The 22,995-nt window shown below is 50.8% G+C and overlaps 1 protein-coding gene across 12 annotated transcripts; it reads left to right on the plus strand.

Moving 5' to 3' along the window:
• Window positions 293-22,975, plus strand: MLPH (melanophilin). 12 transcript variants are annotated; one of them, XM_021399274.1, is made up of 17 exons: window positions 293-375; window positions 692-815; window positions 5,044-5,265; window positions 5,552-5,688; window positions 6,841-6,879; window positions 7,464-7,558; window positions 8,219-8,347; window positions 9,308-9,503; window positions 10,468-10,634; window positions 14,206-14,289; window positions 15,312-15,503; window positions 17,414-17,608; window positions 18,806-19,162; window positions 19,512-19,577; window positions 19,720-19,777; window positions 21,064-21,161; window positions 21,316-22,975. In XM_021399274.1, the coding sequence occupies exons 2-17, from the start codon at window positions 706-708 to the stop codon at window positions 21,340-21,342; spliced, it is 2,172 nt and encodes a 723-aa protein (XP_021254949.1). In that variant the 5' UTR covers window positions 293-375; window positions 692-705; the 3' UTR covers window positions 21,343-22,975. The 12 variants fall into 12 exon arrangements, with proteins under 12 accessions (XP_021254949.1, XP_021254946.1, XP_021254952.1 ...); XM_021399271.1 differs by lacking the exon at window positions 293-375 and adding an exon at window positions 382-525; XM_021399277.1 differs by lacking the exons at window positions 293-375; window positions 14,206-14,289 and adding an exon at window positions 382-525 and having other exon boundaries at window positions 18,806-18,961; window positions 19,070-19,162.

The raw sequence follows: 22,995 nt of genomic DNA on the forward strand, positions 1-22,995 counted from the left end.
TTTCTCCTTCTCTGATGAAGGTAAGTGCTTCTTTCAGTATATGTAATGCAGGGAATACTTGCTTAGAGGCACAGGGAGTGTTTCACAGGGAGAGCAAATGGCAAATACAGCAACAAGACCAGCTTTGTTAATGGGATTATTGCAATTTAAATATATTCCTCCAAGTACATCAGATGCTTAGCATTGGTTGTTTGTTTGTTTTTTAAATCCTGTCAAACCATTTTCTCTAATTGTAAATGAGGAGAGAGCTGACTGCTAATTAAGCTATTTGCTCCTGGTGCGGCTCGTATTCTCCAAATTTCTGGGAGGGCAGACAGCATAGCGTGGGCATCCAGCTGCTCTCATTTCCCTTGTTAAAGCTGCTGGTTTAATGAGGTGAGGTGAGGCACAGAGCTGGGCTGGTGGTGGGATGCTTGGCCCCTGTCCACGCCCTATGCCCTGCCTGCATGCCTGCCTTTCTTCCCTGGGGAGGTGCTCTAAGACTGGTTGGATCTGCACTCCTCGCACAACACGAGTGGCTTGGCAGTGAGTCAATGCTTCTTTTAACCCAGCTGGGTGGATGAGGTGTGGGGCTGGCAGGAGCCAGCTCACCCGCCTGCGGCCCCATTATTTGGGGCGGTCATGGAGGTGGGGCCTGGCAGTGTGTTGGGTAACGGGGCCGGCCATAGGAATGCCTCTGGTTGTCACTTAGGCTTGCGGTGCAAGATGGGGAGGAAGCTGGATCTCTCCAAGCTGACCGATGAGGAGGCCAAGCATGTCTGGGAGGTGGTTCAGCGTGACTTTGACCTGAGGAAGAAAGAGGAGGAGCGGCTGGAGTGAGTACCTGCGCCTGCCAATGGGATACATGGGCCCCTTCGTCTTGTGCTGAGTATGGATAAAGCAGTGGGCAAGGAGGAGGGGGCTGTAAACTGAATTTAGTGATTGGGAGGTAATGTTATCAGCTCTGTCAGTGTAACCAGGGCAGCCTAGCTGGCCCCACTCAGGGCATCCCACTGACTGGTGTGAGGCCTGAGTACATTTCCCTAGGAGTTCTTAGCTGTGTGGTCAAGTGGGGTCCTCTACCACTGTGTTCTTTTGGAGCTCTCATACACTTTGTAGAATAGAATCCTAGGATGGCTTAGGTTAGAAGGTACCTTAAAGGTCATCTAGTTCCAACCCCAGGTGAGCAGTGTTCTGCAATATAGTGAGACCTGGGAGTCTACAGACTCCTGAAGGACCACTGGAAAATAACTGAGAGGAGTACAGCAGTAGTCAGGATGCTGAAATGCGCAGACTGCCATGGAGCGTCATTCTGGGAAAGCTTCAGAGAGCCACAGACTGGCATAAAATAGGAAGTCACTGAACTGCAAATTGATGCATCTTCAAAAGTTTTGCAAATGTTTTGGCAAAAGTGAGGTCTGAAAATTGCTCACTTTGAATGAAAGAAGGCCCTTCAGGCCTTGTTTGTTATCTGCATCAGGTACTGAATGTAATAGTTTCTTACATGTATTTCAAGAAGCTGCACTGTCCCTGCTCAGCCTAGGCAGAGTTTGGCTATGTTCTCACTGTTATCCAAATGTTTGGGCAGTGCAGGGCTTGCACAGATACCCCTTGGCCCTGAATTTTGGGTTCAGCAGGGTGCAGGTAGCACAGCAGCCCTCTGGAGAAGGGGAGCTCATGAGCGTCTCTGTTGGATCAAACAGCATTGCTTTCAGTGGCAAGGGAAGCAAGTAGGTTTGTGAAGTTCTCTTTTCATGACATGCAAGACTCTCTGGTTTACTTGTGCGATGTACTTCATGATACAATGACAGCTGGTGGGGAAACAGGTTCCTCTGCCTGCAGTGGGCTTCCTTGTGCTTCTGAGAGCTCCCTGTTGGTCTGGCCCAGCACCTTTGTGGCGATTAACCAAGAACAAGAACCCCTGCCCAGCCACAAGCTGCAATTCCTGCATGCACGGATCTGCTGGGCTGAGCTGTCCTATCCACAGCCTGCGCTGAGGGTGCCGAGTGGGGCAGATGGGGCGTGCCATGCATCACAAGCTCTCAGCCAGAAATTCTGGAGCCTCCTGATTACATTTCTGATTACTGTGTGGGAGGCAGGGAGAATTCCCTATCATTGCCATCCTGTAGCCGGTAGCTCTGAAGCAGGATGCAGATCAGACAAGGGTGCTGGAAAACCTGTGATTACTGGAAAGGGCAAATGTCTCCTGTGTGATGGAGCTGCACTTTGCCTGGAGGAGGGAGGTGGGGACAGACATTGCTGTGCCCTTCAGCAAAGCAGTGGGTGATGCGAATTCCTCACCAGCTTGACCTGGCGCCAGACTGGTTTAATTGGGTGCCCTGTGATGCCCGTGAGGATCCCATAGGGAGTGTTATCTGGTCATGGGTCAGTGTAGCTGCAGCTGGGCTCCTGAGCCACCAAAGAGGAAAGTATCAGGGTTGGGACGAGCCAGAGAAAAGCACCAAACACAGGTATGGTAAACAAAAAAGGTTAAATAAAAACCAAAGAATGAGGGGGAGAAAAAAAGGGGGAAAACTTGGCTATCCTGTGGTCCCAGCTTATTTCTGTGTGCTCCTCTACTTCCCACCTGAGATGCAAGATGCTGCAATGCTAATGTCCCAGTGGTCACGGCTTCTTTATTTTGCTTTCCATCTGGACAAGCACTGCTGAGCTCAGAGGTGCTTCTGGAATGCTGCAACCTTTAAACATCCTGTTCTGCTCCATTAGCTGCTTCCTGCCCCGCAGAGGATCTGCTTTAACTCTGTGGGGCCTGGCGTTGCTGAGGCTTGCAGGGCAGACAGATATTTGGTAAGCTTTGAGCACAAAGAAAGGTGCTGCTGGTGCACATGGCTTTTCAGAACAGGGGCTGGCCCTGCAAACAAAAGCTGAAGGCAGGAGGAAGGCTGGGTCCAAAGTCAGCTCAAATGAGAGGAACTCATTTTGTCGTGGGCAGGATAGCAAGTCCTGTTTGTCTGGTTTGTACAAGCAGGAAGTGATAAATGTGATTGAATTTCATTCTATGAAAATGGGTGAGTGTGCTTTGACCTATCCTGCAGCACAGGCATCCTGAGCTCCGATGTCTTTCACTTGTAGGATGTCACCCAGCCAGAGGCACGTGCATGGGCTCACCAGCCCAGCTCTCTGCCTCCACCAAGCTAAAGCTGATATAGATTTATGGTACAACAGATATTCCTACAGTCTGGCCATACCAGACCATTCTGTGTGCTGGGCAGGCCTGCCATGCACCTGCATTCTGGACAAGAGGACACATGAGTGTTTTCTGCTTGTGACAAGCTTGGACATGATGGGAGTCCCATTGATCCTGCTCCCTTTGCTCCAGCCAACTCCACTTTGTTCCCTGGGCCTGTCTCAACATGCAAGCCTTGAAGAAATGTTCCCCCCACTTGGTCCTTTTCTTACATTTCAGACACTTCTCTGTGTTTTTGTCAGAAGCTATTCACCCAGTGTGGACAAAGGCTTCAGGTGCCTGGAAACCACACAGCTATGTGCCTGAGGAATTCAGGAACAGCCTCTGCAGGGCATCTCAATGCCTCCTTCCATAAAGCTCGCTGCCAGAACCCCCTGCTTTGGGGACAGAGCAGCTGGCATCTCCCTGCATCCCTGCTGCTGGTTCACTTTGCCACAAGCAGAGCAGCACAAGGACCAGCTGCTGGGACAGACAGACAGAGGGATGCAAGTTTTAAACTGGTTTGGCTGAGGCTTGTCCTTCCTTTAGCAGATCTTGAGGGTGAGGGAGGGGAGGTGAGGTGAAGGGGTCCAACTGGCTCTGAGAACAGGAAAAGGCAGTACAGGGAAAGATCAGATCCTGCTGGAAGCAGCCTGGGCGTAGGGTGGCAAAGGAGCATTGGGTGCAACCCAAGGATTGGGGTTAGCACCCGAACCCACAGCCCTTCTGGTGAAGCCATGGATGAATGCGGTGTGTCACAAGCTCAAAGGCAAGCAGTGTCCCTGGAAAACTCTCTTCTTCCTCTTTGTTTGCTGTTTACTTCTCTGGACTGAATACTGCTGTGCCACCGGCGTTAAGGTCAGGGCAGTAGTTTGGGTTTGTGCAGCGCCTGCCTCCTTGGCCTGTGTGCTTAGGAAGTGGCTTCTGAGGCTGCCACAGCCTGCAGCTGGGTGGGTTTTCTGTTTTGGGGTTTGTTTTATGTAGCCGCATATAATCTTGCTGCTTATTTTCACATGTTCTTTTCCCCGGTGAGCGCAAGCTGCTCCATCAGGAAGCTCCAGAGGGAAATTTGGCAGTGGCGTAGGTGACCAGACACAGCACGATGCCTCCTGGTTGCTTGAGTCTTCTGGTCCAGGCCAATTTCTGCCCTGCAAAACGCAGCTCCCTCGCCCTGCCCAGATGGAAAACAAGCCTGCTAGGGCCTCTTGCAAGTCAAACACCATCTCATAACCATAGCCCAGAAGGCAAACATACCTAGGCTAGCACAGAGAACAAACAGAAAGCCTTCGGGTAAAGCCTCCAGCCCCCAGAGGTTTGGTTTGAAATGCATTTTAGCTGAGAGTTAGGTGCTTTCCTGCATCATTATCAGGTTTGGTGATGAAGAGAAGCCCCATGCAGCAAAAAGGACTGATTTTAGCACAGCCAAATCTGATCTGAAATGTAGCAGTGGCAGATCCTGATGCACAGGAACCTGCTCTGAATGTGGAGCCTGCTGCCTTGCTCAGCTCAGTGCAGTTTTACCCTGTGATAGGTTATTAATTAGATTTGCCCTACAGCTGTTTCCACAAGCTGTGGGACTCGAGGTGCTCCCTGGAAAATCATTCCCTGGGCTGATCGAGTGTTATGGGGTTTGCCATATGAAAGGCTGCAGTGCTTGCCGAAATGATATTGTGTGCTGGGGAAAGGGATCCAGGACGAAAACATAACAGTCAGCAGGGAAATCTGCTCATGGATAGAGTGATGCAGAAATTGGAGCAGTAGCAGTGATTTCCTTGGGGTTACTGCAGGTGTCTGGGGCTGGGAGCAGGAGGGAGCTGCCGTTGGGAGCTGTTTTAGCACTTAATGTATGCCCCTCCGTTTTTGGGATGCATCTGCAGGGACCTGAAGTGCAAGATCGACCAGGAAAGCAGCAAGAGAGAGTTCCTGACCCACCAGTCCCACCTGAATGAAACACACTGCGTGCACTGCCTCCAGCCCTTCAAGTTCCTGCTGAACAGCAAGCGGCAGTGCCTGGACTGCCACTTCTACACCTGCAAGAGCTGCAGCCGCTACAACAAGAGGGAGCAGGGCTGGGTCTGTGACCCCTGCCGCCTCTCCAGGTACGGGCACTGTGCTGGGACGTTGGGACAGAGGGTTTCTGCGGCCTCAGCCCCACGCTCAGCTTGTCATCATAGAATAGTTTGAGTTGGAAGGGACCTTTGAAGGTCATCTAGTCCAGCTCCCCTGTGATGATCAGGGACAGCTTCATGCTGGTCTCTTCCCTCTGCATCCTCTGCTTGCTCCCCTTGCCCTAAGGGTGACCCTTCTGCTCAGTGGGGTGGGAGCAGGGTGAGGATTTGCTTTGGCAAGGCTGCCTCACCTTTATGCGCTTCCCTCCTGGAGTAGGGTGGTGAAGATCGGTTCCCTCGAGTGGTACTACGAGCATGTGCGATCCCGTTTCAAGAGGTTTGGAAGCGCCAAGGTGCTGCAGTCCCTCTACGGCAGGCTGCAGCCAGAGCAGAAGGGGAATTCGGCACTCCTAGGTGAGGACAAACGTGGGGGCTCCTGCCATCCTGCAAGCTGGGCAGGCACCCACAGGGATGCCAGCCATAGTGTTGATGCCCCTGAAGCACCAGGGTAGGATGCCCAAGCTCTGTCTTCAGCAGGGGTTAGCTCTCTCACCTTGGCTTACATTGCTTGGCTAAGGAGTTTGCTTAACAACTGGCTGTATGCTGGCTGCCTGCGGGCTTGCTCTGCAGTAGATGGAGCAGCTTCAGCTCCCTGCTGTCATGTCTCTGTCTGGCACGTACAGCCAGCAGGCACAGAACCGTGCAGCCATGCCAAGCCCTCGGGATTTCAGGGAAAGTGCTTTCCTCCTGGGAGCCTGCTGATGGCCCTGAGCAAACCTTGTCCTGTGTAGTAGAGCAGAGGTGACTTTTGTGTGTGTACATCTCAAACTGAGGACACTTTTTACCCACCCATAATAAACACAGACACACAGAAGTCAGTCAAGCCGGGAGTAGCTCAGCTGCAAGATCTATGTGAAGCTGTCCCCCGCCATAAATGGTCCGAGGTTTGAGCCTGGGTGCTGTGCACACAGCAGCCACTGTCAGCAGGTGGCACCGGCTTCCAGGCTCAGAGCCTGTCCCTGGCACCTCAGCTCTGCCTGTGCCTGGCTGTGGTTTGTGTGCCCAGCTGTGATTGCTACCTCTGCAGCTGGTGTGCTTTCTTGGCAGGAGACAGGCAAGCCTGTGGCATGTGTTTCTGAGATTTTTTTCCTTTAAAAAGGATAAGAGAATCACAGAACCATTCAGGTTGAAAAGACCTCTAAGATGACCAAGTCCAACCCCAGCCCACCCCACCATGCCCACTGACCACATCCCTCAGTGCCACATCTCCATGGTTCTGGAGCACCTCCAGGGACGGTGACCCCACCACTCCCACGGCAGCCTGTGCCAGTGCATCGCCACTCTTTCTGAGAAGATATTGTGCCTAATATCCAACCTGATCTTACAAGTCAAGCTCTGTCTCCAAGCACATGCTTTGCTCTCTCTGAAGAGCCTTTGATGGTTGTGCCTTGTGATGGTTGGAGACCAAGACCTGTGGCTAACTGTTGCTCTGATGCTTGTTCTGCACAAGCTACATAGAGAAAACATATATTTTTTTCCCCCTCTTTTTTTTTTCTTGTTGTTCAGGTCTTCACGACAGAGTTTACAGCCTGCCAGACATCAACAGTAAGTCAAAAAGAGAGCTGCAGTGTATGTTCTGCAGTTGGAGGGAGGTTACCACTGTTTCACTTCTCACCCCCTCTGGTTGTGGGTACCCCAGGGCTGCTTGGTGTGGCGGGGACAAGGAGTCTCACTGCTCACCCCCTGCCCTGCAGTACTCCTGGGGCTTCCAAGGGCAGGCTCTGAAACAACAAGGCTTTTTGTTGTCTGCCAGACATGCGGCTTGTGAGTACTCACCATGATTCTCAGTGCATCCGTGTCATGTGCTTAAAGCTGGCTGCATTCATAACAAATGTGATGAATTGGTGAATTTAGGCTGTGTTCTTCTTGCAGGAAGGGTTTGGTCAACCTTGCTATTGGACATTTTGCTCTTTCAAGAGGATTTCTTCTCCCTTTCCTTTCTGTTGTCCCCTTCCTTTAATTTGTGTGACATAGGAGCTACAGTGCAGCATGCCAAATAATAAAAATTGAAGGAGGTGTTTCCAAGTCAGACTTTCTGACATGCCCTGGTAGAGCACAGGGGGGGATTGCCTACCCCAGAGTCGGGGTTCAGGAGCTACCTGTGTACACCATTCCCTTGTCTCCTGCAGGTGAATGCCAGCTCCCCACCAATGGTGGCATTGTGGATGACAGTGACGATGAAGATGATGCACTCCGTGGAGCGGAAGCAGAGTGTTACAGCAGAGTAAGTGCTTTCCCTGCGGCCACTCGTCCCTGCTGGGTGCCATGCAACCTACCTTGGGTGGCAGTGGCTGGGCCTTGCTCTCTGCTCTGCTTCCTGACATTAGCCCTTCCCCCAAACAACCACATCAGTAAAATCACACATATTTTGCCCTCTGGAAAAACAACCTGTACTGAGGAAGTCCTCGCTGCATACACTTAATATTTCATTTTAATTTACTCTTCTATAAAGCCTTAGAGGCTTGGCAGAGCTGCCCAAAAGCAGCTCATGGCCTTCCCCATATCCTGGGAGATATGGCCCCAGAATCGGAGGCAGGGAGATGCTTCAGGCCCCAAGATCAGCTCCTGAGCCTCTTTCTGAAGGGTTCAGCTACTCGTCATGTCCTCAGCGCCTTTATAGACCAGCAGAGAGTCTTGCTGCCTGCTTATGGCCACAGTCCTGATCCAGAGACTGTGGAAGCCAGGTCTTTGAGTTCAGTCCTATGTAGCTGGCTCCCTGGAAGCAGGGTACTCCTGAGAGCCCAGTGTTCTCCAGGAAAAAGTGGAAGCTTCCCATACTGGGAGCTTCCCGCAGGCGGATTCCTGCAAACTAAGCAGATGAGAGCCCCTTCTGCTTTCCATGGAAGTCAGCTGAATTTTCCCTTCTTGCCCTTTCCACGCCAAGATGCGCAAGACCAAGCGCCTGCTGTCCGTGCACCCCTTTGATTTTGAGCTGGACTCAGAGTACTCTGCCCAGTCTCGCCGCCAGTCTGCCCAGCTCTCTCCAGTGGCCATCAGCCCTGACACTTTCCAGGTACTGGGTTTGCCTTTCTCCCTGTCCTCCTCCTGCTGCTCTGGCTGTCGGGTTGCACGGTGGATTTGGGAGGCAGTGGTGCCAATCTCTCTGCAGAGCCCTGCTAGTCTCTTCTTCCATTTCAAGCCCTTTGCCCAAGTCTGAAGCAGGAGAGCTGACTGCAGTGAGGATGAGTGATGAGATGAGACAGCAAGGACTCTCTGCACCTCTTCCTCCAGATTTTATCTGATCCCTTAGCAGGTTATTTTTTGCACTCTCCCAGGGCTGTGGGACACCCCAGCTTCCAGCCTGTTTTGGGGAGCAGAACATTCAGCACTTAAGGAATGCTGAAACCAGCCTTCTCTCCCACCATCCCATCCAATCTGGGGCTGTTTTCCCCATGCAGTAGCACTGGGGATATGGTTTGCTGGCAGTTTTGTATGTGAGGTTCAGAAGAGGAATCCTGCAAGGCCATTAGGGTGGGGAGTCCCCATCAGTCAGAGGAAAGAACATGGGGCACAAAACTGCACAAACAGCTGCTTTGTGCCAGCTAGCTGGGAGAACACAGACAGAATTTGGGACAAACGAGTAAGTTCTTTACCTAAGCTTGCCCTTATGCTGTGGAATTTAATGCAAGCATAGGGAGGGCTGATTCAAATTCGATGTATCAGTTGCAGGTTACTGCGGAGTAGATAGCTGTTGCTGTGTTTGCAAGTCAAAGCGTGTTTTAAAGGCTGGACCTTGGTGTCCAGGACTTTGTCAGCCAGGCAGATGGGACCGCACCTAGCTCTCATAGAAACTAACAGCGCCCCCTGGCAGTCATCTGAAATATTACTCAGCGTTAGGATTAAAAAGCCTTCAAACCAGGTCGCTTAAAATCGGTGTTATAAAGGGTTAATCTGTGCAGCTATCGGAGGCCAAAGATAGGAACTGCTAGAGGATGCAGGGAGGGCATTCCCCAGCATCATCCCTGTCTCTCAGTCCTTCCCAGATTTCCCCAGCCCGGCTGAAGATGCCCCCCGAGAGCCCCGGCTGGAGGAGGCTGACCTGGCGGCCGTGTTCCGTATCTTGAGGGAGCAAGAGCAGCACCTCAGCCCTCCGGAGCAGCACTTCAGCACGGAGGTTCGGCTCACTCTCAATGCACGCAGACGGAGCCTGGACAGAAGCTCAAAGCCTGGTAGGTGTCTGGGCTCTGGATTCCTTGTGCTTTGGACCAAAGCACAAATGACTTCCAATGGGACTTGGCCTGCAGTAAGATCAGGCAAGCACAGGGGATTGCAAAGTAGCCAGGCTACCCCAGAAATCTCCCCAGACCTCTTGCACCTTGGGAAGATCCAATCCCTGCTTTCACAACTTGTGCTGGAAACTGTATTCCTGTCCTGGCTGCTGGGCTGTGTGCGTGGAGTGCGAGGTGTAGTAAATGTATGAATACCCCAGCAAAACTAAGTCAAATTGTGTACTCTTACTGCCATTGTCTCCCCTACTGCGATAGCAGAGCTGGAAGGACTGGATTCTGGCTTATGCACCTGCAGCCGTGGAATACATCATTTAGGGTTTTGAGCTGCTCAGTGGCATTTTCCAGTGTGTGATTTTTCAGAGCACGGGGAAACACTGGGTAAACCTGAGTATGCACCATTTTAATTCCCACTCTGAGCCCCTATGGGGTGAGGCAGCAGCAGGGCCCTTGGGCTTGTTAATTCCATTTTCTGTAATTGTTCTTGCTTCACCTGAAATCCATATACATATTAATGTTCCTTCATAGCCTGATACCTCTCTAGCCTGACATAAACTGCTCCCAGAACGCAAACAGTGAATGAGGAGCAGTGTCCGAACCTGGCTGCAGTTCAAATCAGGCTGCAACATGACTTAAGGGGCAGGAGCAGGTTTTGGTGAGGGTCCCAGCTGCTTGAGGTCTGTGGGGATGAGGGGAATGCTCCTTGTGCCCACCTATAGCTCAGCAGGATCCTAGTTAGGTGGAAGAAGCTGCAGAGTGAACCTCTGCTTGCAACTCTGCTGAAGGACGGAAAGAGTAAACTGACCTGGTTATTTGCTTGTCTGAGAGATGGGACTGACGTCCAGGGGTTCTTGCTGAGGGTTATGAATCTCCTGGGTCCTGGAACTGAAGTCTTCTCCCTTCAAAGGCAGCCCCTGGATCGAGCAACCCCGGTCCCCGTACTCTGCAGACATGGACACCTCGGATGAGGATGTGAAAGGAGCCCCGAAGCTCACTGCCTGCCTGCCTCACCACCTGAAATGCCGGAGCAGAGCCTCTTCCCAGGAGAACGTCAGCCACAACTCGGGAAGTCAGGTACCAAACAGTGACACTAAGGCCCATGGGGTGACCTAGAGGCTGTCACATCTGTTTGCCACATCGTGGTTGTGTGGCACCAGAAGGATGAATGCCCAGGCCATGCTCAGCCCTCTGGGCTGGATGGGGTATGCAAAGGTGGCCATGAAATGGGAAGTGAGGCTGGGGTGTGGGAAGGTGCATTTTCTGCTCATCCGCTGCTTATGGTGAGGAGACCAGACTCTTCTCTGCCCCATTAGTATTACACAGTATTCCTCTCATCAGCCCCTCCACTTCTATGGTCATGGCTGGGAGAAATTGGACACTGGTGTTTTTCTTTGTTACTGCAACAACAGTGGGTACAAGCCTGCCTTCAATGCTGTTAATTTTCCAGTCTGTCCCCGTTAATCTGTGTGCTACCTACAGTTTTACGTGTCCTCATTCATCAGTTGAATGGGCTTTATGATCAAGGCTTGGAGGGGAATATTTAATCAGCCTCGAGATCCTATTCTTTGGCAGTGTGGAGCGTTCCGGCCCCAGTAGGACAGGGTCAGGCTGACCTGTCACGCATCTCTCCCAAGTGATAATAGGGGAACAACCTAGAGAAGGGTGTCAGGAAGGCTGCACGCTTATTTTAATTGTAAAGTGAGGACCTGCAGTTCTTGACACCAACTTTGAGAAAGGCTTCACCATTCTCAGCCTCCCTTGACCCTCTTCAGCAGCAAAACACTCATTGGTGTCTGACCACACCGATAAACAGGGGGAGGGGTGTTCTAGTTCCACTTACAGCTGGTGATTTTGCACATTCAGGGCTCTTTTGGGTGCTGCTGAGCACCACACTCTGTGTGCCTACCTGGGGACATGTTTCCTTTGGCCTTTATTTCTCTCAGCATATGTTCGAATTGGTGGATGTACTTCGTTTTCCAGCCCACTGCAGATGGAAAAAGCTTGGCCTGGGTGTTCTTAATGAGCCCACGGTACGTTAGGCACGAAATGTGCGCAGCATTTTGCAGTGGGGAAATGGGGCCAAATTCCCACTGGTGCTCCAGATGACTTCCTTCATCTCCTCTGCCAGCCCTCACGTAGGAGCAGCCCAGTGCGCTTGGTGTTTTGTTCTGTTGCAGCAGCAGGAAGGCTGCAGTGGCACCTCATCACTCTAATGGTTACAAGGCATCTCCTAATTCCCGATTCAACCCCATTTGCTTGTATGCCAACATCGTTCATTAGCTTAAGTAGCTGTTCATCCTTCCTGCCCTTTATGCGGCTGATGCGTTTACAGCTAGCAACAGCTAGCAGAGCCTGCCCCTCGCCCAGCAGGAGGAAACGAGGCTCTGTGCTGGCCCATTAATCCCACAGCAATGTGGGTATGGCCACCACCACTAGCCTAGGAGAGGCCAACACAAGCCCAAAGAGGAAAGCCAGAGCATCTCTTAAACTGCAGAGTTTCTCAGATGCCTGGTTGGCATCTGGAGGTGTCAGAAGAGAATGAAAATAGGAAACAAAAAAAAATAACAACTTGATGAGGTGTTAAATGAAATCCTGATTGGTGTAAAATGTGTTCACATGCAAAAACCATTAGTTTCAGCCCAAGGTTCTTGAAGCCCAGGTCCTGAAGCCTGATAGAAAGACAGGACCAAGCCACAACAAACAGCATCAATTCACTATTTTAAGGGTCTCCCTGAAAGCCAATCTGTTAAGCTTAAGAGGAGCTTGGTGGTTCTAGGTTTTCAAAGCTCCAATGCCAGTCTTAGGCTGCTTTTTCCTGTTTCCTACCATCCCTTTTTCACTTAAAGCTTTCCTTAGTTGTGTCTAGGTCTCTTCCAGATTGCTCTTGGGTACTGAAGAGGCTGGAGGCAGCTGGAATGACCCATCTCCTCTCCCCAGAAGCAAGTGATAGTTCACCTGAAATGATGTCCTGCTCACAGGCTGTGTTAAGCTGATGTTGCTCCATTTAAAGTGTTTTAATAGAGATGTATTCACCAGCCTTTCTCATTCAGAGAGCAGTGCAGGTGGACTAGTCCCTAATGGGGTGCACCTCGCTTTGCACTGGGACAACTGTGCACTGAAGCCAGCCTTGCTTGGGAAAGAGAATGAATACGAGCTCTTCCTGTCCCTGTGGCCTGTCAACAGCCAAATCCGCATTACGCTCTGACCCTTCTGAGCCACTGCTTACGGGAAGTACAGACAACACCAGGTGCTGAACTTATGTCCATCCTCTCTCCTGAAGTTTATAGTCCATCTCAGGCTTCTTATTGTCACCAGAGTGCTGCAAGAGTCAGGCCCAACGGTACCGAGAAACCACTTAGAGCTGGCATGGATTGCTTCCTGCTTGTAGGTTTAATGCTGCTTAAAGGCTCGTTCAGTTTGGGGCAGTAATTGCAACGCTCTGCTCTCCCCAAGTGCCAGGTTTTTACATCCATCTTCACTTAAGCAGATGCAAGCTGTTGTGAGGATCTAATTAATCAAACACTAGCCAGCTCAAAAACTCGGTGAGAGGGTGGAAATGTTACAAAAACAAAGCAGAGCCCTCATGTCTCTTTGTTGCTCCATTTACTTACTGCATTTGCTGCTCATCCCCTTTGAGTGGGTGGCAGCCATGTGGGGCAGGAGTAATGTGGCAGGCAGCGTTTTATCTATACAGAATGGGCAATATTTTACATCATTTGTGTTTTATTTGTTTGGATCAAAGGAGAAAGCCCGGTCTTGAAAGAAAGAAGGTATTTATTTCTGAAAGAAGAAGGGGGGGAAAAAAGGTTCCTTTTATGTTTTCAATGATTTAAACACAAAAATTTGTCATGGCTCTTGAGCATAGAAAGCCATTTCTCCGTGACTTTCAGAATTTTGTCTTTATTCCTCCTTTCTTTTCAGCTGGTAGAGGGAGGAGGAAAAGAGGGCTGAGAATCCTGGCAGATCAAAGCATTGGGAAGTGAGAAAACTTCAAAGTGTGTTTGGAGAAACTTTCAGATTTGTTTTCTGATTTGGAATTTTTCATGGGAAACTCCTCCCTTCTTCCCTCTTCCTTTCCCAGTGATGTATTCAGCAAAGGATCATAGGGTAAATGGATGAGCTGACTGAAAAAGACCATGATAGGAAGTGAAGAGTACTGCTTAGATGAATTTGGGACAAGATAAATGTCTGTGTTATAATCCCGTGCCTCTGGACACCAAGGGATGCTCTGGTGCTGGTGTTAGGGTTTGGTGGTCACCACTCTGAAGCTCTGGTTGGATATGCAGCACTCTGCGGATGCAGCACCATTTTGAGTATTATGGTTTTGAGGATTCTCCACTTTGTGAAGCTCTTCAGGGTACCCAGGGACCTTTTTAAAATACACTTCAACAGTCCTTCACCCTCTGATGCCCAACAAAACATGATCTCTTCGTATCTTGGTCTCTGACATTGAGGGACATGGTTAGTGGGCATGGTGGGGATGGGTCAGTGGTTGGACTAGATGATCTTAGATGTCTTTTCCAACCTTAATGCTTCTATAATTCTTTTTTCTTCTGCTGGTTGCATGCACCCTGGGCTCCTTTCCCACTGTCCTGTCAGAGGTGGCTGGTCTGTTCTCTACTCCTTTCTTTCTCCTTTCCTCTAGATTCATGAGCTCAACAAACGCATGTCAGTGATCGAACGCATGCTGAACCGCTTGGAGGAAAAAATCCTGGTGCGCTCTCCTGAGGTAACAGGGCAACAGGGAGAGAGAGTGGGCTTAACTGGCCCCTTCCCCTCATTAGCAGGGGGGTTTCAGGGAGAACCCGGCACCCTGGGCCCCTCCGAAAGCAGCATCATGAGGAGAGGCAGTCCCAAAGTTGGACTGCAGAAAAAAATACTTGGGCCAGCTCTCCAAAGGGTTTAACTCCTCTTGTTTCAGGTAGCGAAAATATTGCATAGTAGCAGAGAAATGAAAGCAAGCTTAACCTAGGACACTTGGGACCCTGTGCAAGCTAGTGCCAGGCCTCTTCTGCACAAGAAAGACTGGGTTTCAATTTGATTCTCTATTAAGTGCTCATAGGAGCATCAATCAGTACATACAGGGAAGTGATTTGGTTATTTTAAATGAGAGCTCTGAGTCAAGAAGGACTTCTGTATCTCTTCTGGGTTGCTCTTGTCCTACTATGCCATCAATCTCAGAAGAAAACAGCTAAATTAAGTTAAAGTTGGGTGAGGATATAGAATCTGTGAATACGTAGGTCGCTTAACATTGATTTTGGGTTTCTAATTTTAGGCTATGTACTTTTCCTTCATGTGAACCCATTGCAATGAGGTGCTCTGGCCACTAATGGCTTGGTAGGATGGATAGTAATAATCACAGAGCAGTTCCTCAGGCAAAGGCGAAACAACGTAATTTCTTATTCTCCCCAGAATTCATAATGGGGCCAGCTATTCGGTGCTCATGTTGGTAAATCTGAGTGTTTTCTCATTGCAAATCGGAGTACCAAGAAGCTCTGATTCAGCACGGCTGGGCTACCTGAGGGAATGGGAGATCACATGGCTGCTCCTTGCAGCCTGGTGCAGTGTCTTTGGGTAGTGGGGATTTGTGCCCTCAGAGCTGCCAGCCACACCGTGGCTCCAAATGAAAATATGGTGGTTTTTGGACCCTGATCTCTCTTGTATTTTTATTTTTAATGGGAAAATTCCAATTTTTCACAAGGAGAACAAAATAAATTCTTTGTCAACAATTCCTGTCTGCTGTTGTTTCAGTCTCCAGCCACAGAGTCCCAACTCGATCCCGATGCCGAGGAGGAGGAGTTGAAGAAGAAGCTGGAGGAATTCACCAGCAACATCAGCGACAGAGAAGTCTCTTCTGAAGAAGAGGAGTGTGAAGAAAGGAAGGGAGTGAAGAGACCTGAGATGAGCTCCTCCGGTGATGACATGGCCAGTGAAGCTCGGAAGGTAATCTGTGCCCTCACTTACATCATGACGGTGTGTCTCTCCTTCTGTCACACATCAGCTTGATGCCTCCAGGGCTGTGGCTTGGCTGGCTCAGCTGCCTGTATCATAGAACACTCTAAGATGGAAAGGTTGACCCACATGGCTCATCAAGTCCAGCTCTCAGGAGTGCTGAAGGGTAGGAAAGTTCCGGGGTATTGGACCTAGACCTTTCACCTTAGGAAGACTTGTAGGCTCTCCTGATCCAAGAGCTGAAAACAAATTCTCTTAGATGTCTTAAAGACTTCTGCCCATCATGGGGAGGTACACAACATCTACATCCACACAGAGGAGTATTACACACTTATCTCAGGGTCTGGATTCCATTGCAGGCATTGTGGAGAGAAAGGTCCTGCCAGGGGGAGAAGAGCTCAGTGATGTGGCCTTGGCAGCCACCTGCTGCACCTTGAAATGTCTCTTCCAGACCTGCCAGCAATCCTGCTTTTCCCTGGATATTCCACAGTAGGGCCATTAGCACAAAACAGAGAGGTCAGGGTCAGGCAGGTAACATGGGGGTTACGCAGCTCAGCTCCCAAGTGGAGAGACATCCAGCTTTCTGCATCGCAGTGACACTCAGAACAAGAGCAACAAACATTGTAATGCTGAGTGAGAAATGACTGCAGTGATGTGCAGATGGAGGAGTTTGGGTTAAAGGCTGTGTCAGTACAGATTTTTACAGTGTAATCCTGATTTGGTTTCTATACAAGTCCTGTCCGGTCAGGAAAAAGGCTTCTAATGGGGGAGTGCTCAGATAAAAGCAATGTTTGTGGTGTGAAATGTGAAACTCTGCTGTACCGTGAGGGCACCATAAAATGATAAAAGTGTCAGCTGGGCCGAGTTAGCTGGTTCTTTGCAGAGCAGCTTGCCTGGAAATACATGCAGTGGTAAACAAAACTGTTTGTCTTTGTCTCCAGTGCGCATATCACCCCAATCTCCTTGGTTTCTAGGGAATTATCAGCTGAGAGAGGGATGATGAGTTTCTTGGGTCTATTTTTACATGTGCTTTATGACTTACCTAGCAAAAGGGCTATTGCGGGCAGCACTTAGAGGCATCACAGCTGTTAGTGCTCCTTGAAGTGGGAGGCGAGGATATCAGCCCCAGTCTCTGGCAGTGGGGCAATACAAAGCTTCTTGAACACTTTTCCAGTGCAGCATCATGACTGGCCATCCCGGCAGGAGAAAAGATGAGAGAATCACTGAATATTCAGGTTGGAAAAGATCTTCAAGATCACCAACCCCAGCCCACCCCACTATGCCCACTGACCACATCCCTCAGTGCCACATCCCCACGGTTCATGAACACCTCCAGGGACAGTGACCCCACGACCTCCATGGGCAGTCTGTGCCAGTGTATCACTGCTCCTTCTGAGAAGAAATGTTTCCTAATGTCCAACATGAACCTCCCCGGTGTATCTTGAGGGTGGGATTTTTTTCCACGGTGAGCACTCGTTTTCCTGTGGGAGTAAAACCATAAGCCAAGGGCCATCATTTCCTTCTCCTGACATGGCCTTCACACCTTGCTATCCATTGAAAACCTCTTTTGGAAGTTATGGAACAGACTGCAGCTACATGCCAGCAGCTGGCCAATGGCTGCTCGCCACCCGTGCTTCAAGGGGATTCCTTTTGTCACAGCTGTCCTCCTGAAAGCAGGAGCAGAGACCAAAGCACTGCATCAGCCACATTTTCAGCCCTACTGGAGCCCTTAAGCCCTTCCATTATCCCTTCTCCATCTTCCACTGGCTCCTGAATGCCTGATGCCCCCCCACGCCTGCTTGCACTGAGCTGCACACTACAAGTGCATGTTAAAATAATGAAATCCTTTTTTTTTTTTTTCTCCCCTCACCCCTTCCTCCACTTCGACTGGGCATTCACAGAGGTCCTCAGCACAGGCTTTGAGTGAAATCACAGCCAAAGCACTGAGAGCCATAAATGCCACGGAGAAAGTGGTCTCTGAGTCACTGCAAGGACAGAGCTGGGGCAGTGGTGGCCGTGCCCTGCCCAGAGGGCAGCATCTCAGCATGGAGGATGGGAAAGAGGCGGCCGAAGCATACCGAGAGCTTGAGGAAAATGTAAGGTTCCCCAGAGCCTCCATGAGCAGGGAGGGAATTGGGGGTGGGAGTGCAGTGGGGCCCCCAAGCTTCCTGTTAGCGGGCATGCTGGAGGTCAAAGGATGAGTACCACAAGCATATGTGTATAAGGATGCTGCGACCCTCCCAGCTGCAAAGCTGTAGGTTGCAAGGTTCAGGGTAGAGTTTAAGGGAAGGAAAGAGTTCTGTTCACCTCAAAAGGACTAATCAAGAGTTGACGCACTCTGCTTTTCTTATTTGCCTCAAACAGTAGGCGTTATTTGTAGTTCATAGCTAGGAGAACCTTTGTGTCTAAGTGTTATAGTTGGAGATCTGAGCTTAAGCATCACACCTGTGCTCCACCAGCCATGCCCTCTGACATCCCCAGTGTCCCGTCCCACAATGCTGAGCCCCTCCTGCTGTCCAAGTGAGCCACACTCCTCCATTTGGAGGGCTGACTGGTGCAAGAGCAAACTTTATGCTTCCTGCTTCTCCTTCTCATGGCCCTGGGAGATGCGTGCTCATCCTGCCATTCCCTTGGGTTCCTGGTGAGTCACATCCCACTGGTTGCACTCTGAGGGATGCCACCTGCCTTGAGGATGTTTAATGATGTTTAATGGCCCGGCAGCAAATGGTGCCCTTGTGACTCACGGACTGAATGAATGCACTTGGTTATGGACACGCTGCCTTGGAGCTTGCACTGGGGTCAGTGGGAACCTATAGGATGTGGGATGCGTGGGTGCTCAGCACGCAGGCAGAGAGGGCTGAAGGAGCTGGGCGTGCATTAGCAGTACCAAGATTTTGGGATCATTCAGCAAAACTGTGGCCTTCTGACGTTATTGTACATAGACAAATTAATTTCTGCTAAATTGCTTTGCTTGGACTTGCATCTGTGTAGTAGTCGAGGGGCAGTAACACTGCTTGAGTAACATGTCTCCTTCCCAGTTTGCTGCTAATGGGACACACAGCTGGCATGAGCATGATGCTACCTCACTGTCTGGCACTGCTCCTGAAAAGCATGGGGAAGGGAGGAAGTGAGATGAAGAGCCCTGCCAGAACTGAGCGGTACTGCCAGGGCCGCAGGGCAGGAAGGCGGTCATAAAAGAGCAGCAGGGGGCTGTGCTCAGATGAGGGAGAGGAGGAAGTAGGAAGCTTAATGGTGCCATCTTTTTTTTTTTTTTTTGTCCTCTTTTATTTCAGGTCTACCTGGCTGCTGGCAAGGCCTACCAGCTGGAGACAACCCTGACAGAGCTTGAGGAAGGGGCTCGGCACGGCAGCACAACCAACTCAGAGCTGTTAGAGCTGGAGGACAAGGTGGCCTCGGCGGCTGCACAGGTACAACAGGCAGAGAGCGAGGTAAGGGCTTACCCCTACCGGGAGCTGCTTCACCCCCAGCCCAGCAAACAGAGCTGGTTGGGAGTCCTCCAGACACTGCCTGCCTGTCTTGTTTTCCTTCCTCTAAAGATATCGGATATTGAATCTCGAATTGCGGCTCTGTCTGCTGCGGGGCTGACGGTGAAGCCAGTGGAAAAGGCGAGGAAGAAGTCAAGCGGGCAGGTGAGCAGGGAGGATGGGGGATATGAGCCCAGGGAGAGCTGTCTGGCTGCTCACAGCTCCTTCCGTGCTGCTCTGAGCCTAGCTGGGGATGAGATAAGGAGGTTGCTTTGGGGCAGAGCAAACAAGGGCAGGCTGAGCTGTCCAACGAGCCAGGCATGTGCTGTATTCCATCACCCAAATCGGTCCTGTTCAAGACACAGTCCCCTCACAGAGATTTTCTCTGCGTACCAAGCCTGAAGCTTTCAGTGAATGCACAGGAAGTAGTGCTACAGGCACAGCCCACCTGGCTTGACAGCTTCCCCTCCCTGCTCTGAACACCCAGCAACCTGTGCCCCTTTTCTGTCTGCAGGCCTTCCACCTCTGCTCCCCCAACCCCACCAGCAGCAGCCCAGGGGAGTCTTTGGATGATGTTAAGGTGGGTATGTGTTTAATACAGGTTGAAGCCTTAGCCTCACGCTCCAGGATACAGGTTTGAATATTCAGCAATGTCAGCAGGGCATCCTCTGGGGGCACCTGTGTCCTCCCACACACCACAGACGGCTTTCCCTCTCTTGCAGGCAATATCTGGGCCACAAGTCCTCAGGAGAAGGTTCAACAGTCCCATTGAAATCACTGGTAAGAGCCATGGCTCTGTCTGTGGGATGACCTCAGCTTATGAGGTGATCGGTCATCTCTCTCTCTCTCTCCCCCTTTCTCTCCATTTTCTTCCTTTTTGGAGTGTTGTTCCCTGTGCTTGTGCCCTGCCAGCACAGCCACAGAGGAAACCTCATCTGTGGTGGGTAATATAGGAGGAGGGTCGGGGACAGTGCTGGGGACAGGGTGAGGGGGCTGCCATACAGGTCTTGGTGGCAGACAGCTGCATGCCCCAAGGGCCACTGCCCTGCAGTGTGGGCTTCTACCACCCTAGCGGCTCTGTCTCCAAAATTAGCCCTCAACACTTCACCTAAGCCCATCACTTGCTCTGTTGGCCATTTCTTCTCACTTGGTTGCTCTGGAGATGTTATCCTTCTCCCTGCTATCTGCCCATCTCTGCCGCTGGTCCCACTGGGAGGTCAAGAGCCAAAGCCATGGAAAATGGCAGCTTGGAAGTGCTTCAAAGTAGGCTGTGACCTGAAACTCAGCCTAGCAGCCCATGTGGCAGAGGGCAATCACTGGAAAAGTTTCATCCAGACAGATATCAGCAAGTGCCGTTAGGAAATGACTTTTCTATTTCTGTTATCTTGCCTTATATGCTTACAGGCAGAAAGAATGGTTCTCCTTCCAGATAACGCCAAATAGATGATGAGTGAAGGAGAAGAAGGGAAAGATCACTTAATGCAAAGAAGGAATTGCTTTTCCCCGTGTGTGCAGACAATTAAAAGTTCTGCTTCCCAGGCAGAGGCTGGTAGGTGGAAAGGTCCCCTCTGCTCATGCCGAGGAACAGTCATCCACTCTCCTATGGCAAATAGCAGGTGGAAAAAGGCAGCCTTGAGGACACGTCAGTCCAGCAAAGAAGATAGAGGAATGCTCCATCAGGCCAGATGTCACTGGGCGAGCCTAATCCCGTCTGCATGGGATGAGACAACTCCATCCCATGGCTGCCCTCCTGGCAGGTCAATGACTTGCAGTCCAAGGTGCACAGGGCACAAGCTAGCAGTAGAAAAAGGGAGATGATTGAGTAGGACAAGTGTCATAGATCTGGGAGGTGAGAACTTGTGTGTGGGACAGGTATGCCCCTGTGAGTGGGAAGTGAGGGGATTGCAGGGAGGTGAAGTGCTGCCAGAAGGGGAAAAGCCAGGGACAACACACAATGCAGGGGCTGTTTTCAAGGAGCTGAGCACCCTTTACAATGTCCAAACACCTCATGGAGTGCTACCCAGCCTCACCTCATGCCTCACCTCATGCCTCTTCTTCCATTACAGGCTTTGATGACTCCTTCGATCGCAACTCGGTTTACCGTGGCTCGCTGACGCAGAGGAACCCCAATGGGAAGAACAGAAGAGTGGAGCGTCTCTTTGCGGTATGTGGCCAGGTTGGCAGAGGTACCCATTCTCTGGTGCTCTGCTCCAACCCACAGAGCCCCAGGAGGGGCAGGGAATGTGCTGTCCATGTCACCTGGGGTGGCATGTGAAGCAGGGGACAGCAGTACTGATGCCTTGCCTCGTATCTTGTAGAAGCCAGTGATGACCCACCTGCCCTGAGGAGGAGACACCCACCCACCACCGCATTTCAGTGACAGTGCAGGACCTTGGCACACAGCCTTCCCCCAATGCTTGCCCTTCCTTCTGTGGCCGCGTCCCCCTGGAAGCTGGGAGAGAAAGGAACTAGGTGTGGAGTGTAGGCTCGTGGCTGGATATTCTTGAGGACCATATCTGTTTGAGCAGGATGCTGCCCTCCTCATCCATCCAGAAGGGACACTGTTCAGTTTAATGGGAACTACTGGTGGTGATGCCAGAGGAAGTGTCCCCATGGTAAAGCACAGTGTCCCAGGACCAGATCTGCATCCCAGCGCTGGTCCTGCCACCCTGCCTCATCCCTAGGTCATTGCTTCCCTTCCCTGCACAGGAGCAGCCACTGCCTTGCTCCCAGCAAGTGCTTGGCCAGCAGCTCTTTGCACTAAACTCAGTAAATACACACTGAGGCTTCTTGCCTGAAACATCTGGGCTCATATGGGGACATGAGCAAGGCAAGGCTTGCGGGAAGAGGTGGCAGCTTTTCTGAACCAGAGGGAAGAGGGCTTGGGATCAGTCTGACCAAAGGTGCCCTCTATCCCTGCAAGGCTCCATCAACGGGCTCAGAAGGAATCCAACACCAACCTCTCCCCAGTCCGCAGAGAGGTCTGCTGGAGGTGTGTCCGTGTCCACAAGGGGCTATGCTGGCCCTGAGCTCCTGGCAGGCAGCAGCAGCGCTGCTAGCACACTCCCACTCACCCAGGCTGGCTGTTTTTCTCCACCTTCTGCTTTCATTAGCTGGAGACTTTGGAGGAGATTTGTGTTTAAAAACTTCAGCTCAGTATCTGCCGGTCCCTGTCCTTCACCTTTGGTAGTAGCAGAGAACACACTATCTAGAAATTAGTCCTGCAGTCATCCCAGAGCAATTGTGTGAGTTTGGAGTCTGGAAACCTACCTACTGTTGATGGCACAAAACCAGTTTCCTTCTTTAAAATGAAATTCTTGTGGCCTGAAGTTCAAAAACAGAAAAGAGTCGCATTCATTGCAATGAAATTGCTCCGTGCTGAGCTCACATTAAAATGGTTGATCTTGTTGTGAATAAATCTCATCTCTGCCAGATCGAGCTGAGGGCACAGTAGGAGACATGGGACACTAGCTGATAGCTCCAGTGTCACTGGGCTCTATGGTTTTCCTAAGATTTCTTTTACAAAAGTTCCATTGCCATTTTCTAGCAATCCTGAGTTTGAGAAGTGACATTTTTCCCTACTAAGCTGTACCTAGGAAAATGCTTTCACCCTCCCTGGCTTGCAAGCACTTGACGGCACACACATCGTGCTGGTTTGCAGGAGCTGAGCACAAATCCCTGCAGAGCTCCACCAAGCTCCAGGCAATGCTGTGGGATCATTCTGGTGCCATGGTTCAGCCCTCTCCCCATGCACCTCTCGCTGTACCTGGTTCCAGCAGTAGGCCAAGTCCTGTTAGGCAGACTCTTGACCCTCTGAAGCCCTCCCAGTGAGTCTCAGCAGCATACAATAAGGTGATGTTCAGGTTGTAGTTACCCACATTAATATTTGCTGGTCTCCTGCCTAAACTGCCTGTGTAGAGATTATATATGTGTATGCTACATCATGCAATAAAGCCAGCATCAGGTCCAGAACCCACAGTCCATTTCACAGTGTCTTC

The sequence above is a fragment of the Numida meleagris genome, chromosome 5, assembly GCF_002078875.1.
Source record: "Numida meleagris isolate 19003 breed g44 Domestic line chromosome 5, NumMel1.0, whole genome shotgun sequence".
Classification (NCBI taxonomy): domain Eukaryota; kingdom Metazoa; phylum Chordata; class Aves; order Galliformes; family Numididae; genus Numida; species Numida meleagris.

Coding starts and splice junctions, on each gene's coding strand:
- MLPH (XM_021399271.1), top strand. CDS start 447: ATGCCTGCCTTTCTTCCCTGGGGAGGTGCTCTAAGACTGGTTGGATCT. Junction 7,559..8,218: donor AAGCAGAGTGTTACAGCAGA/GTAAGTGCTTTC, acceptor TTCCACGCCAAG/ATGCGCAAGACCAAGCGCCT. Junction 15,504..17,413: donor TGGCCAGTGAAGCTCGGAAG/GTAATCTGTGCC, acceptor GGGCATTCACAG/AGGTCCTCAGCACAGGCTTT.